Source organism: Mixophyes fleayi, chromosome 5 (assembly GCF_038048845.1).
Source record: "Mixophyes fleayi isolate aMixFle1 chromosome 5, aMixFle1.hap1, whole genome shotgun sequence".
Taxonomy (NCBI): domain Eukaryota; kingdom Metazoa; phylum Chordata; class Amphibia; order Anura; family Limnodynastidae; genus Mixophyes; species Mixophyes fleayi.
The window spans coordinates 230,369,332-230,386,502 of record NC_134406.1 but is presented as its reverse complement, the minus strand read 5'-3'; the positions used below and the strand labels follow the sequence as shown (position 1 = coordinate 230,386,502).

Below are 17,171 nucleotides of genomic sequence, written 5' to 3'. Positions count from 1 at the left end.
AGTAATGTGAGATCCTTCCAACAATGTTTATAGTCCCTCCCCCTCTAAGCCACTACTCATGTCAGCTATCCCTGCTGATATTACTGCTACATTCAAGCCCTATACAGTTGTCAGAACAATGGTTCTATCTAGATGCAAAATCAGAGACCCAAGATATCCACAGCAGCAAAAGAAAATAATAAAAAAATGATTTTATTCAATCCTCTAAAAAACTGACGTTTGCACCAACAACAGTGTCACTGTCAGGGATCGTACAATACAGGATTACCAGACATATAGAAGGGTACTTCCGGATCGTACTTCCCCTCTCCTCTCCTGTCTCCATACCTACTCTTGTGGTCCGTATTTACTCCATATGTCTGCCCAGAGTTTCTGAAGCATTGGTACTATGTGTTTATTGTTCTGTAATGTTTCACCCTGTATGGTCTACTGTTTGTACTATGTAAGGCGCTGCGGAAACCTTGTGGCGCCTAACAAATAAATGATAATAATAATAATAATCATATGACTAAGGTGAAATCATCATACAATCATTTCATAAACTAAACTGAATCAACATTAATGTTGGGCAAAAAACATTATTGCCATTTACTTATATAGCACCAATCGTATTATGCAACGTTGTGCAGAGAATATGTCATCATTTACATCCATCCCTGTCCCATTGGAGCTTGCAATCGAAGTGACCTACACACATAGGTTAATTGTCTTCTGACAAAAGACCTATCAGTATGTTTTTGGACTGTGTGAGGAAACCCACGCAAACATGTGGAGGACATACAAGCTCCACACAGATAGAGTCCTGGTTGTAATCGAACCCATGACCCCAGCATGGTGAGGCAGCAATGCTAACCACTGTGCCTCCATGCTGCCCCATATGAATGCCAATCATAAAAAAAACACAAAATTGCAATTTATAAACGTAATGGAATTAATGGATAACAAACTAGGAAAACCTGGCGGTAACCTCCTTAAATTAAACAGAGATGTCATTTCTAAGTTACTTTATTAACAGAATTCAATAACTTTTTTTATACACATTACATGTAGAAATGTTAACAGAGTATAATGAATAACTATAGAATAATCACTGTTAAAGGAACTAAAAAAATTCTTAATACACTACATTATATGTATAAGTTCTTCTATCGAAGTTATATTACTGGGCAAGGTCTGAAAAATGGCTGTTAATCTCCTCTACCAAAAAGTGTAGGGCATCACAGTTCACACATTGCACATCCATAAGACCCAAAGAGTAGTATTATGGCGAATACGTCATGTCCAACGTAAGTAGGGTATCAATTGTTTTTGTTATAAGTTGACTGTGACGATAATATTCCTGACTGTAAGATATTTAAACTGAAATAACACAGCAGTCTGTGACTTGAGGCCCCTGCAAGACATACTGATATATGTGGCTGCAAATAACAGTCACAGTTTCCAGAGCACCCAGCAGGTCACATGTTCTAAGTCACTCAGCAGGTGCACAGGGTAAGTATACCAACTGTCACAGTTTCCAGAGCAACCAAAGGGTGCACAGGTGTATTGCCAAATGTCAACTTTCCAGAGGACAATGGTAATGCACTGTTGTAAGTGTCCGGCGGACGTTTTGCAAAATAACTCCGAAAAGATAATGACATCATAGAAATGTCAATCATGAAAGTCGTACTTTTAATATATATTCAGGTTAACATTCTGGTCGGCTTCATCAATATACCCACCTCTTTTACCACATTAATTGTTGTACCAAAGGACAGGTGAAATATTGTATATGCTGCTTATCTTGCTGTTAAATCTAACCCATTAAATACAACCATTTTCAATAAAAGGTAATGCACCAGAAGTTTTTTTTTTCCTTCTTGCTTTTTCTATAATTGTAGTAACATAAATTTTGAGGAACAGAAATAGAATTCCAGAAGTCTCCTTTGCAATTAAGTGATCGATTGAACCAATTGTATAAAAGGAATTGGCAATATCATATTATTCATGGATGTAATGGTTCTGTTCAAAACCAATTCCTTGATTACAGCCATGGAGCCAGACACATGATATAAACGTTTAAACTAGGGGTGTGCACCGGTCACTTTTAGTGTTTTGTGTTTTGGGTTCTGATTAGCTTGAGGTTTTGGGTTCTGATTTGTTTTGCCAAAACACCTGACAAAAGGTTTTGGTTCTGATTTAGGGTTTTGAGTTCTGAATTATTTTTAAAAAAGCATAAAAAGTGCTAAAATCCCAGTTTGTTTTTTGTTTTTTTTTCACTCCTACGCTATTATTAACCTCAATAACATTCAATAAGAATCATTTCCACTAATTTCCAGTCTATTCTGAAACCTCACAGCTATCTGGACTGCGTAGTGGAGTGGCCCCGGTACCACAATTTGGTGACTTTTAAATAGCAGTACCTAGTATTTTTGGGTACAGCAGCAACAGAGAACGTAGTTTGACTTTGAAATATCAGTACCTATTATTTTTTAACTAATTTTTTTTTCATTTATTTTTGTATAATTTTTTTTAAATTATTTTTGTATAGGTTTTTTATAAAAAAAAAATTAAATTTTTTATAACTTTTGAATAATTTTGAAATAACAATGCCCTTAGCAGAACAGAGCACAGGACACAGGCAGCACCACTGGACTCAGCAGGACAGAGCACAGGACAAAAGCACCACTGGACTCAGCAGGACAGAGCACTGGACAAGGCACCACTTGACTCAGCAGGACAGAGCACTGGACAAAGCACAAAGAACCACTAAACTGATCAGGAGCTCCCTAACTACAACCTCCCTCACGAGTGATCACAGCTAGAATGAAGATGGCACCCGCAAGGTAAGTATTTATGACATCCGAGTCTCGCGAGATCCGTCGCAAGACTTGGATGTCATAGCCTCGGTTTGGCTCCGTTTGGCGCCCGGAAGTTTCCGAACAGTGCTCGGATCCCGCCGCTCATCCTTACTTTAAACTGTTTATTGCAGTAAAGGTATAGTGCAGGGAAGGCAAATAAACAGTAAACAGTTCAAGCTGAATGAAACAACGGATTTCCAGATCTTGGCAACAGATAAATGATAAAGAAATGCAGCAAAATAACTTAACTGAAACCAGGAACAGAGACACATGCAGGTAATCCAGGAACAGAGCCACATGAGCAGGTTAAGAGCTTCAATGACAGCAAAGGATTCAGGAATCAGCAGGCACATACAGGCCACAGACAGGTGTGGAGTGATTAACTAGCAGTGTAAGTTAACCCCTGACAGGAAAGGCTGAACAGCAGCACCCCAGGAGAATTACAGGTACTGCAGGGTAATATGCACACAGGGAAACAAGGCAAATAATAACACAGGGCAAAATGCACACAAAGATACAAGGCAGATCATAGCAATGGATAGTTATTTTTGGCATAATTGTCTAGTGTTTGATAAATAGTACCTTATATGAGTTTTTATCTTCATGTAATATGTTATAGCTGAATACCATGGTTGAATGTTGAATTTTCACCACACAACAGCTGATTTATGGACTTTATTGATTGATGTTTTGACTGGATATTTACATATGCATATTAAACCACCAGTTTATAGATTTGTGTTGTAGTGACATATACTGACTTCGGGCTGGATTGCACACGTGCTTTAGACGGTGATTTTCTAATCTCTATTCTAACTGAGGTTAAGCTAAGATGCACTCACTCGCCATAATATAGTCAGCGAGAGAAACCGGTTAATGTTCCTCCATACTTTTAGAAAGCGAATTCACTATGGCGTGACAGGCAAACAGCATTCCCTATTAACTTCCATTGGACGCTACATGAAGATATCCCGTTTATGGCGTTATGGTTTGCTGGTCACACAAGTTGGTGTTTTTTTTATTCTATTTTTAAAGAACAAAGACACTCAAAAATGTATAGTCATGATGGGCAACCTGATGAACTTCAAGGGCCACTTGTACAGACCTCCAACCTTCAAAGTACATCACCGTTAATCTCAGTAAAACAATACAATTATTCAAATAAAGAGACACCAATCTGTGAGCACAATAGGGACATAACAACATCAAGGGCAACTCATTATATGCAGGTCCTACACTGACCTATATGCTTTAAACACCTTTGGGTGTGCCTCACAAGCCAGCCCTTGCTAGATGTAAACCCCTATACCTGGAGGTGAGTGCATCTGATTTTAACTGCATTTTAATGGTGTTTAAAGCATATAGGTCAGTGTACGACCTGCATAAAATGAGGTGCCCTTGACATTGGGATGCAGGCTTAAATTATTTGATCAAAATATGAACTAATACCTCATGTTTTCATTTTGCTAGACACACACAGATATGCAGTTTAAAGGATAAGCGCTGACAACTGTCTTTAGCTTAGTTTATTGCTTAGTGGAATAAAAAATGTAAAAAAAATTATAACCGACACTATCCAAATTTTACATTTCAGTGCTCCCCCCAGAAAATGCTGCCAGTCAGGTGCCATTAAGGAGTCGGTCGGGGACAGTGTTATACTTTGCAATAATATTGAAAAATGTTGGAGGTTATTGCCCACACCTGCCAGGACTGGTCAGACTGGTGGTCAGTGGTCTAACACACACTGCTGGCTGTATTACTCACATACTGCCTGTTATAATAGGAGAAACAATGGTTTATTCTATTATAATAGGACACTGTTGGGCTTCAAGCACCAGGTGACAAGTAAAAAGAGCCAGGTGGAGCACCCGGGAAATAGGTGCTGAGGAGAACACTGCATTGTGGGTGAAGATTTTCATTAATTATATATAAATATGTAGTGTAAAAAAAACATTATTAATTAGAACAAAAACTAAAAATGTTATAATTAACCCCTCATCCACAGTGTTCAATGTGAAGCAATGCTGGAGCCACTGCATATCAACAGTTAACCCCGCTTTAGCTAGGTAGCTGTGTGCTTAGCGTCATGTTTTTGGACTTCAGATAAATACTGCAGAGGTGCAATCATACTCCCTGCTGACCCTTCTGTTGAAACCTACCACAAACCAGATTCTAAACTTGCAAATAAGACCATCTTACCTCTTGCCTGTTAACACCCAGGGGTATATTTACTAAACTGTGGGTTTGAAAAAGTGGAGATGTTGCCTATAGAAACCAATCAGATTCTAGCTGACATTTTGTAGAATGTACTAAATAACTAGAATCTGATTGGTTGCTATAGGCACTGCACTTTTTCAAACCCACTGTTTAGTGAATATACCCCCAAATATTATTTTTTGACCGTTTCTTTTCATTTGCAAATTACTGTGAAATATGCTGGTATTATATAAATAAATAGATGAGGCCAGTATTATAACCTAGGCCAGTGATGGCTAACCTGTGACTCTCCAGGTGTTGTGAAACTACAAGTCCCAGCATGCTCTGCCAGCTATCAACTAGTTATCTACTGGCAAAGCATGCTGGGGCTTGTAGTTTCACAACACCTGGAGTGTCACAGGTTAGCCATCACTGACCTAGGCAGTGTGAGCTGCCGAAGCTGCTCACACTTTGATGCTGAGCCGAAAAAGGGTACTCTATTGCCACTGACATCGTGCACAGGATGAGTGTGTCATGGGTAAGGGAGAGATTGAAAGGGGAATTCTTAACCAAAACATTGTATTTGTTTAAAATAGTGAATGTCCAGCATAGCCCATTAGTAGAATTGGTAACAGAGATCGCCAGAGTGCATGTGGTATATTTTAAAGACAAAAATGATATTGTACATATATCAGTTACCAGCAGTCAAAACATCTGAATTAAAAGGCAACCTTCAAAGCCATTATAGGCACTCTAAAAATATTGTATAAACTTCCTCATTAATTTCACAATATTATTGGCCATACACAAAAAAAAAAAAAAAAAAAAAATTACATTATTCTTAGTCATCTAAAAAAAATTAAAAAAATGTATATATGACTGAACAGCAGAAAAACTCCTGGTATTCAACCATCCACTTTAATACACATCATAACTTACCCAAGGTAGCTATAAAAACTCTGAAGAAACACCAATCTCAGAAAAACTTATATTTCAGAGAAGAGAATAGTTAGGCACCATCTTTTACAAATAATGACTCTTTAAAGACTACTACCCGACCGCTGAAGAGCTCTACTTGCATAGCTCTCCCATATCAGAGATGCAGCGTATAAAATACTACTTAAAGATTAAACTGTTAAACAACTTTAAATGGTAATTTAGCCACTGGGGCAAAATCATTTATTAGAATTTATAGGTTACATTTACCACAAAACAAGATATATAACAGCTCTGAGCCATAATATACAACCTTATGTTTTGAGCAAAGTTTATAGAAAAACCAATTTTTATAAACCACCGCCGCCACTCCTTATATATCATATAATCAGATAAAAAACCTGATGTTAGTGGGAGGTCTCCCATCCAAAAAATAATTAATTTTAATGGGATTGACAAGTTTCAAGTTTATGCACATAACCTAATTTATTGTTTATGTTCCCCAGGAGTCAGAGTTATAATATTGTGATTATCATGGCAATATATATTTGATACCATTTGATGTCCATTGTATTGTTTATCTTGTACAGATATTTATACTGTATATACGACAATTTTTCAGTTGTGTATTTTATATTATATTAATTATTGATTCCTAGCGCCTGAAATTTTTTGTATTCCTTTATTCTATAGTACCAGTGCCGGTCTGATCCACACAGGCAGTAGTATTGTCTATACTCTATCAATATGAATTTCTCACTCAGGCGCACTGACACATGGAGAAGGAGGTTCGTAAACAAGACTGCAGCTTGATTGACGCAGACCAGTACTTATCCCTTGGCAGAACACCACAGATAAATAAACTTTTATATTAACATAGTGAACGCCATACAAAACTACATTTGAAGTTTTTAGTGGAGTTGTTCTTTAACAAATGGAGCAAGTTTTATATATCCTCACTGTCAGACTGAAATAAATCTTAAAAACATTTTTCAATGCTGTACACAAAGTCACAGTAAATATAAGCTTTATTGGTGCCACAGCCCGACATTAAAAGAATACTCTGAGCAGATGGACAGTTATGTTGGTCTGTTCGTAATCAAGTCATATATTACACATTTTGAAGTTACAAAAATAGTTATTTTCAAACGTATTATGTTCATGCATTATATTGACATTTCATGCGCAACATATTCCTCTTTGCCAATATAGAAATATCAGTCAGTCAAGGGGGGTGCAATGATGTACAGATTCACCCATATTAAAGACTGCAGCATCATTGCATAAGGCTGTATTAAGAAGTCACTGAAGTGTTATCAGAGGTACTGGGAGAAGGCTAAGATGCCCATTGAAGCTGTTCTCAAATTATTTTCTTCTTTTGCCACTAAATCCTTTCCCACCGTGTCCCTTTCCCCCTCTGGCCGGTCCTTTGCCCTTGCCCTTCTTACTGCCAGACTGAGGATTGCCCCCTCTGCCCCCCTTTTTGAAATGCTTTCTTCTCTTGGCAGATTCAGCTGCATCTTCTTCCCTCATCTGCTTGTTGACAGCCTTGGTGACATTGAGAACAGGTTTCTTACTGTCCATGATCTTCAGGAGTTCCAGCTGTTTGTTCTTCTCTGCCCCGAAGTCTCCCATCAGCGGCTGGAACTTCCTCTTCTTGCCGACGTTCCTGGGCTCCTTCTCCTTGGGCAGCTTGTCCTGGAACCTGCCCATGGAGGCGGTGGAGCGCCTGGCCACATGCATGGCTTTGCCCAGCTCCTCCTTGGAGGGCTGCCCGGTGGGGGCGAGCCCCACTCCCGGCACTTTGCCCTTGTGTGCTCGGGCGAGATTTCTCAGGCGGTTCAGCTCGTTCTTGGCCACTCGCTCTTTCTTGGCGTTCAGTCTCTTGGCGAACTGGTCCTCGTTGGGGTCTGCGGTGTGCGGCACCTCGGCCAGCCAGTCCTTGGTGTCATCCCTGGCCCGCTTGTAGCCCCAGCGCCGCCGCCACTCCTTGTGCACCTCGTCCCACACCAGGTTGGTCTTCTTTTTCTTCTGGATGCCCTTCAGCTTGGCGAACTCCTCCCAGCGAGTGGGGGCCCGGGGCTTGGGTACCGGCTTCTCACGGGGCAGGCGGGTACTGGACACGGGCAGCTCGGCCACTACAGACTCCTGCACCCGGTGGGTGGGCAGCGTCCAGAGCTGGTTGATGAGGAGCTGCGTGTTATCCCGGGCCAGGGACCGCAGGAACTCGGCTCTGTTCTGATGCCGGAAGGCTTTGGTGTCCGGGGGGTTGGGGTCTATGGCCAGTAGGTTCCCCGGATCATACTGCAGCTCCAGCTCTTTCTGCACGGTAATGAGTTTCAGCTTCTCCGCCTCATCCTTCTCTGCCTGGGCGAGCACATGCTCTATAGTCGGAGCCGCCATAGTCCCACCAGCACCGGCAGGAAACACGTGTAGCCAACAAGGAAAAGAGAGTGGAGCCCACAGGTCAGAGGTTTACTTCCGGGGACGACGCAGCAGCTTATTGGTCGCTGGAGACAGACATGGTGCTATGAAGATGTCCTGGAGATGGAAAGTAGGCGGGACTTGTCCTTAGCAACCAATAGCAGCCAGCGATGCGACCCCAGCATTTCTGCTGCTACATGAGGTTTTGTTATAGCCATATGGGTGCTGGTGGGGAATTATCATGTTGCTGTGGGAGGTACAAGTTCCAGCATGCTGGCAGGGATTGCAAGGACTAGTAGTTCCATAACTGATTGGTTGCTTGAGTTATGTGTAAATGATTCCAGTTTAATGCAAGCTTTGAAACTCCCAAAAATTAAAAATATTTTAAAACCGTGTTTATTCATACACTTGAAGGTGTTGATAAACTAATCATGAAGTAGAGTCCAAATTGAATCCAACATCATGAACAACCATTGTATTGGGGATAGATGCTAAACAAAAAACACTGACGCTCAAATGTTTATATAATAAAGGTGCACATTAACATAAATATAAAAAGACAACAATGACAAATGTACTAAAGTTATTCAATGAAGGAAAAATATGTTCACTAATTACAATGCGTCCTCTATAAATAAAGGATTTCTCTAAGGGTCCATGCAGAAACAGAAATAGTACTTAGCAGTACTCTTCTGTCACAATGCCAACAATAAATGAGCAATGCCTGCAGTTGGACCCCATGCTTTGTTAATATGATAGGGAAGCGGGGGCGGTGGTGCTTTTTTTAACCCTTTGTGTGCCAGCGGCTTACGAGTCCAGAGTTTGTATTGCCACTGGGACCGCCGGCTGCCAGCACAAGTGTTTGGGTATTTTGGAAGGGAAGGCGATTAGACTATCCGGATGAATTCGGGCTGTGTAGGACAAGTTTGATTGATTTGTGGTGCAAGAAAGACATCTGGTTATCCAGCTTGGGGTGCAAATTTTATATCCATCTTGTAAGTGTAAACCCTTAGGGGTGTGAGACGGCGGTGTCAACACGGGGCTGGAAGGTGTCATGCCATAAAAAGTCACAAACTTTCCCATAGAAATCACCTTGTGTATTTCTCAAACTGTATTATGCTATGCGAAACTATGTTTTATATCTAGATTTCTGCTACAATAGAACAACATTTCAACTGTGGTGACACAATATCAGGTGCAAGGAATTGAAGAGCTTTATGTATGTTATACCCTCTTTTTTGCTATTTTATGTGGAATATATGGTAGTATTTCTGCAACATACAAGAGGTTGCAAGCCTTAGTGGAGCGCCAGGCACTCAGAATCCCATTTGTTTAAAACTAGTATTGTAAATGTGTTAACTTAAGGTATATTTAAAACGTACATTTTAATTAAGAAATTCTATCTAAGAAGAAAGTTAAGTCAAACTCAGAAAATTTCTTTGGGAGCTTACACTGGATTAATAAACAGGTCAACGTGGTTTTCAAAGAGCAATTCTTGTAATGTTATTGTTTGTGTGTGCCTGTGGTTTTATTAGTAGGTTTTATTAGTAGGGGGCAGAGGGTTCCTTGGTCTCCCTCTGGTGTTGCTTATACAGAACACTGCTGCACTCAGACCAAGGTGGAGGCACTACGCTACTGAAGATTGATGATAAAGGGGATACCACAGATCTGGCTACAAAACAATAATACAGACCATCATATGCAGCTTTAAAGTCTATGGGCCTGATTCATTAAGGTACTTAAATTAAGAAGTTTCTTATTTAAGTCTCCTGTGTGCTACATGAAAAAACAGTCAGTATTTAACTTATGTGCAAAACAGAAAACTAATTTTCACCCCTTGCATTGTAACATAATTTTGTCCAGGAGACTTAAATAAGAAACTTCTTAATTTAAGTACCTTAATGAATCAGGCCCTATGCCATCAATTATTCCCACTAGCAAAAAAGAAATAAATGATGCCCTGGTTTAAGTGAAAATTTTTGGTTCAGTAAATCACTAGCATGATAGGCTGTAGAGGGGGTATGGATTCTATACCTTGGTAGAAAATTACTGCAGAGTGAGTAGAATTACTCAACAGTAGAGAAGGAATGTTTGGTAGCAGAGACCCTAAACTTTATTAGTTGGGTAGATCTTTTATACATCACAAATCATGCTCTGCTGCTGTGGATTCATAACAATAAAGACACAATGAGAGAGTAACACGCTGGTTCCCATCAGCCATTTCAATTTATTTTTAAGCACAGGGCAGAAAGAGATTCATTCCAAGTTAGCAGGAGGCTGGAACTGTGGTACCTGATTATGCTTTAACTAGTGGAAAATTAAACAATTAGTAACACACAGAGCCATTGATAATAGCTCCATCTTATTTGGATCCATTGGTTCTGGCTAGCTGAGACCAGATTAAGGCTTGCTATGCACATTCCTGGCCTCCATCACATGATGACCACAGAAAAATTCCCTTTCTAATGTGTAAGTGCATAGCACAATGGTTAGTTATGCATAGTACACATCACTCATTTGATTTATGTGTACAGCTATTGAGGCTCCATGAGCATTGATATGAGTATCCTATTGCATATTTGCCTACTCTCCCAGAATATCCGGGAGACTCACGAATTTTTGGGAGTTCTCCCAGACTCCCTGGAGAGCAGGACAACATCCCGGGTCCAGCTCACCTCGTTTGTGAAGCGGGTGGGGGTAGGGCTTAACGCGTCATCCTGGCACTCCCCCACCCACCCACTGATAGGCTGAAATGGGCAAAGGTTGGCAGGGACGTGGCCTAATGGCGCAATTCACGTGGCCACGCTCCCAAGATGGAGCCCCTTCCTGGACAGCTGGCTGCAAAAGTTGGCAAGTATGTCCTATTGTAGATGTTTATAAGCGTCCATTTGACAGATGGACCTCAAAATTATATTGGCTTCGATGAGGATTTGTTTGAATTCTGAATTCTAGACTAACACAGAATACAGCTTGATATTTTTTTGGCCTGTTATACATTTGAAAAAAGTAGTAAGTACTGACCACATATCCATCATAGTGGTCAGTAAATTACTATTTTGAAGTTGAATGTAGTGTAGGGCAGCTTGTCATTAATGGATTTCAAGCCAATTGAGAGCACATAGCTTTTGAAATTTGTTAAATATAGTTATTTAAAACACATTATGGGTTTTTAGCATGACAGCAAAATGCACATAATTGTTACTTGCTGTATTTGTGATAATTTGTTGAGCTATATGGCTCTGTTTAAGGAGATGTGAAATGACTAGCAGATCTGGATTTAGGCCTAGATACAGTAGACCTGTATCTAGCCTTCCACTGAAAATCTGCTAGTCTGATAGTCAAGTACAATGTAGAGGTTCCTGCTTAGTGACACAGCGCAACTGGGAAACACCAGTTCACTCATAAGGTTGTTGAATATTAGACTGGACATTGTGTTAGCACCAGCATCTTAGACTGGGCACCATATGTGGCTCAGCATGTTATACTTGGCACAAGATGTGGCTCAGCATGTTATACTTGGCACAAGATATGGCTCAGCATATTAGACTGGGCACCATATGTGGCTCAGCATTTTATACTTGGCACAAGATGTGGCTCAGCATGTTATACTTGGCACTAGATATGGCTCAGCATGTTATACTTGGCACAAGATATGGCTCAGCATGTTATACTTGGCACAAGATGTGGCTCAGCATGTTATACTTGGCACAAGATGTAGCTCAGCATGTTATACTTGGCACTAGATATGGCTCAGCATGTTGTACTTGGCACAAGATGTGGCTTAGCATGTTATACTTGGCACAAGATGTGGCTCAGCATGTTACACTTGGCACTAGATATGGCTCAGCATGTTATACTTGGCACAAGATGTGGCTCAGCATGTTATACTTGGCACAAGATGTGGCTCAGCATGTTATACTTGGCACAAGATGTGGCTCAGCATGTTATATTTGGCACAAGATGTGGCTCAGCATGTTATACTTGGCACAAGATGCGGCTCAGCATGTTATACTTGGCACTAGATATGGCTCAGCATGTTATACTTGGCACAAGATGTGGCTCAGCATGTTATACTTGGCACAAGATGTGGCTCAGCATGTTATACTTGGCACTAGATGTGGCTCAGCATGTTATACTTGGCACAAGATGTGGCTCAGCATGTTATACTTGGCAAAAGATGTGGCTCAGCATGTTATACTTGGCACTAGATATGGCTCAGCATGTTATACTTGGCACAAGATGTGGCTCAGCATGTTATACTTGGCACAAGATGTGGCTCAGCATGTTATACTTGGCACTAGATATGGCTCAGCATGTTATACTTGGCACAAGATGTGGCTCAGCATGTTATACTTGGCACAAGATGTGGCTCAGCATGTTAAACTTGGCACAAGATATGGCTCAGCATGTTATACTTGGCACAAGATGTGGCTCAGCATGTTATACTTGGCACAAGATATGGCTCAGCATGATATACTTGGCACAAGATGTGGCTCAGCATGTTATACTTGGCACAAGATGTGGCTCAGCATGTTAAACTTGGCACAAGATGTGGCTCAGTATGTTAAACTTGGCACAAGATGTGGCTCAGCATGTTATACTTGCCACAAGATATGGCTCAGCATGTTATACTTGCCACAAGATATGACTCAACATGTTATACTTGGCACAAGATATGGCTCAGCATGTTATACTTGGCACAAGATATGGCTCAGCATGTTATACTTGGCACTAGATATGGCTCAGCATGTTATACTTGGCACAGATATGGCTCAGCATACAGCATCTTCAACCTTTTGGGGCTTCTAGAATTTGGACAAATTTATAAATACGTGCTCATAATGTAAGTGGCTCAAGAGCTTGTTCTGCTAGTGATTTGTTGAACCTTGACGCTGTTGCTTAATGCAGCTTAAAGGTTCATTTTTCTAGTGTGAATAATTGATGCTATTGGTTTTAAATCTGCACACGATAGGCTGTATCATTGTTTTGTTCAGTAGAACTTTTTTCTCCTTCGCGTTATTAGCTTTTAACTGGATAGAGCATTACATTTTTAAGATGAAAATTATTGCGAGTTGTTCAATATAAATTTTTTCTATAAAGGGGGGGGTCCAATCTCTTTTTTATTTTATCATATACCGTCTTAAGTCAGTAATAGGTTAAAAGCAATGTGGTTAATTCAGAAGTGAGACTTCAGGCCCCACTAAGTAAATAATAACTAGAATCTGATCTCCACTTTTTCTAACCCGTAGTTTAGTTAATATACTTCCAAGTGTTAGTTACAATATTTGGTTATCGCATTGTTCAGATCTTATCTCATAGAGGATAATATCCCTGGAGTAGGCTAAAATCAGTAGCCTTATAATTGTAGAGGTAAAAGGGTAGACATTTAGCCAATAAGTGTCTGATGACACATTGGCTAGGATAAATCACATAAATTAAATTAGTCTGCTATAATTAGCCTGTCTTTCCAATAACTGTTGGATATATGATAATGCTGTTTATAATAAAGATTAATGATTATCTAATATGTATCTATTAGCAGGTTTCCTCAGCACAAAAGTATGTCTGCTAACTCGAGTGGAGTATATATAGAGTATAAATAATATCTATATCTATTAGATCTATATAGATTGCTTTCCACCGTTTGGCAGTCATGCTAAGATATGTCTATAACTAAGAGTGGGGTGCGGTTGAAGGTGTCGGACCCCAGAGAGGGTTAGAAGAAAGGTGCTATTCCCATCTGTCCGGGCCCCCCAGCCTGACTGGCTGACTCCACATACCTTCGCGATGCTGCGTTTCCCAGTCACTGATAGGCTGGGAGTGCACAGCGCAGTGATGACATCACGGCGAGGCGTACTACCAGTATATCAGTATCTGGCAGAGCTGTGCGAGAGGGGCGACCGTCCAGGGCGCAGCGTTGAAGGGGGATGTAATTTAGGTTAATTTGCTTAAACTGAAGGCTAGGGGATGGCAGTTTACCTTCCTGCCCCAGGCACTAAAAGTTTAAGTTACGGCTCTGGTATCTGGGAGTCTCCTTGTCTTCTTCTGGGAGAGCTATGTACCCAGCTCTTATGCAAAGTAGTGCCTGCTTCGAATCAGCCGGGTAAGACGGTTAAGGATTGTGCAGAGGAAGGGAGGCATTCATTGTGCAGAGGGGGGAGGGGCATGTATTGTGCAGAGGGGGGCATGTATTGAGCAGGGGGAGGCATGTATTGTGCAGGGGCAGTGGCGCACGCAGGGGGGGTTTCTGAGTCTCTAGAAACCCCCCCTGCGCCAACTAAGTGGCCACTGTCCTATACAGCAGCCGCGGCGCTGTCAAAGAAGCGTCCGCGACGGTGCCGCCGCAGACGCTTCTTAGACAGCGCCGCGGCTGCTGTATAGGACAGCGCTGGCGAAACGGAGCTGCTGCGCATGCGCAGCAGCTCTCTCTCTGGGTTTTTTTTTGCGCCGCTGAGGGGGGGGGGCATGTATTGTGCAGAGGGGAGGCATGTATCGTGCAGGGGGAGGTATGTATTTGTGCAGAGGGAGGGAGGCATGTATTGTGCAGGGGGGGGCATGTATTGTGCAGGGGGAGGTATGTATTTGTGCAGAGGGGAGGCATGTATTGTGCAGCGGGAGGTATGTATTGTGCAGAGGGGGGGCATGTATTGTGCAGGGGGAGGCATGTATTGGGCAGGCGGAGGTATGTATGTATGTATTGTGCAGAGGGGGGGGGGGCATGTATTGTGCAGAGAGGAGGCTTGTATTGTGCAGAGGGGGGGCATGTATTGTGCAGAGTGAAGGAGGCATGTATTGTGCAGAGTGAAGGAGGCATGTATTGTGCAGGGGGAGGTATGTATTGTGCAGAGGGAGGGAGGCATGTATTGTGCAGAGGGGAGGCATGTATTGTGCAGAGGGATGGAGGCATGTATTGTGCAGAGGGGAGGCATGTATTGTGCAGGAGGAGGTATGTATTGTACAGAGGGAGGGAGGCATGTATTGTGCAGAGGGGAGGCATGTATTGTGCAGGGGGAGGTATGTATTGTACAGAGGGAGGGAGGCATGTATTGTGCAGAGGGGAGGCATGTATTGTGCAGAGGGATGGAGGCATGTATTGTGCAGAGGGGAGGCATGTATTGTGCAGGGGGAGGTATGTATTGTGCAGAGGGAGGGGAGGCATGTATTGTGCAGAGGGAGGGAGGCATGTATTGTGCAGAGGGGAGGCATGTATTGTGCAGGGGGGGTATGTTTTTTGCAGATGGGGGGCATGTATTGTGCAGGGGGGGTATGTATTGTGCATAGGGATGGAGGCATTTATTGTAACAAGGAAGGAGGGAGCCTGCCAGATTAATTTGTATTGGGCCCCACGGTTTCTGATGGCAGCCCTGTCAGTTGCTAATGGAAGCAACCTTAGCACTGTCGTTGGTTACAGGTTGCTCAGATGGCACTTTCTATAGTTCACTGCACTAACTTATAGTGCACTGTATTCAATGACAGAGCTATGGTTGAATTGTTGATCTTGACGGGAGCTTGTTGTGATGAGGCACCAGCAACAAAACCCCAAATAAATGGTATAGCTACCAAGATCTTTCTATCCCATTGTTACCACTAACCTGTTCCTGTTAAAGCGAAATAAATAAGGATATCCACAATGGCTATGTAGGTAAGCTAGTAATAATATATTTATTCATGAATAGTATGATACTCAGAATTCTATTTCAATTGTGTCTCTGCACTTAAATTGCAAATAAGACCATGTGACACTAGTATATTATAGTGGTATCAGTTTTCATCCTTTCCTATTGGTTAATTGAAAGCAAACTTTTAAGAATGTTTGTACAGTCCAGAAATGTATCTTGGGACTTACAACCCAAATGATTGAATGTGTACAGTTATCTTAATGTACTACGTGTGGAAGCAAAACGGTGACCATGTACTGTTTTATACCCATGCTGTATAGTAGCCATATGAGCTGAGAACTTGTCATCTAGGAATGTTCAACATGACAGTTGCAGAGTTAATAGCTGTCAGTTTGTTCCTATGTAGCAGGTTGCTGAAGGATGCATCATTTTCTTACTCATACAAATATAGGTCTAAACTGCAGTTGTTGATATCCTGTGTTTTCCTGCAATTTCAGAGCTATTGCATTTAGGGAAAAGATGTAGAATGTAGAATTAGACATATTAACCGTTTCCATCTCCAGCACATTAACTTACACTTGTAGAACTTTACAGAATTTCAGCAGTAATAATGAGAGATGATTCAGAGTTGCCTCACACCTGCTGTGAGGATAGTTACTATGAGTATTGTGCTTGATAAGCTAAATGTTCCTGATGTCGCTGGGAAGAGCCCTTATGATACTTATATATTATTCACTTCACTTTACAATTTCCATTTTAAATTCTGAAGTGTATAATAATACAAGTTTGCTTGACTAATCTTTAGAGACATTCTTAGGCTGGTGTTGAATTATGTTCTCATTGTCTCTTTTTTTTTTTATAGCATTTCTGGTCAACCTCCTCACTTGGTTGTTTAATCAGTAGCTTCTAAGTTACCGATACTTTGCATTCTGTTAACTGGTTAAATATGCTTATAAAATGACTTTTTAAAACATCTGATACGTTTAAGTCAAACAAACAGTGAGTCCAGCTGAGCTAGGGAAAAAGGTAACTGGCCAAATGCATGACTCTGTTCCAAAGTTCATATAACCTAGGACAACACCAGCACATATGTAATGCCAATCAAAGGGAGTTACAACCCCCCAAAAACAATCAGGTGGAAAATCAGCAGTATTAG

At 41.2% G+C, this 17,171-nt stretch overlaps 1 protein-coding gene across 1 annotated transcript; it reads right to left on the bottom strand.

Moving 5' to 3' along the window:
• Window positions 1-6,982: 6,982 nt before the first annotated feature.
• On the bottom strand, window positions 6,983-8,460 carry RRS1 (regulator of ribosome synthesis 1). Its single transcript, XM_075213594.1, has one exon. The coding sequence runs from the start codon at window positions 8,373-8,375 to the stop codon at window positions 7,338-7,340; it is 1,038 nt and encodes a 345-aa protein (XP_075069695.1). The 5' UTR covers window positions 8,376-8,460; the 3' UTR covers window positions 6,983-7,337.
• Window positions 8,461-17,171: the final 8,711 nt, after the last annotated feature.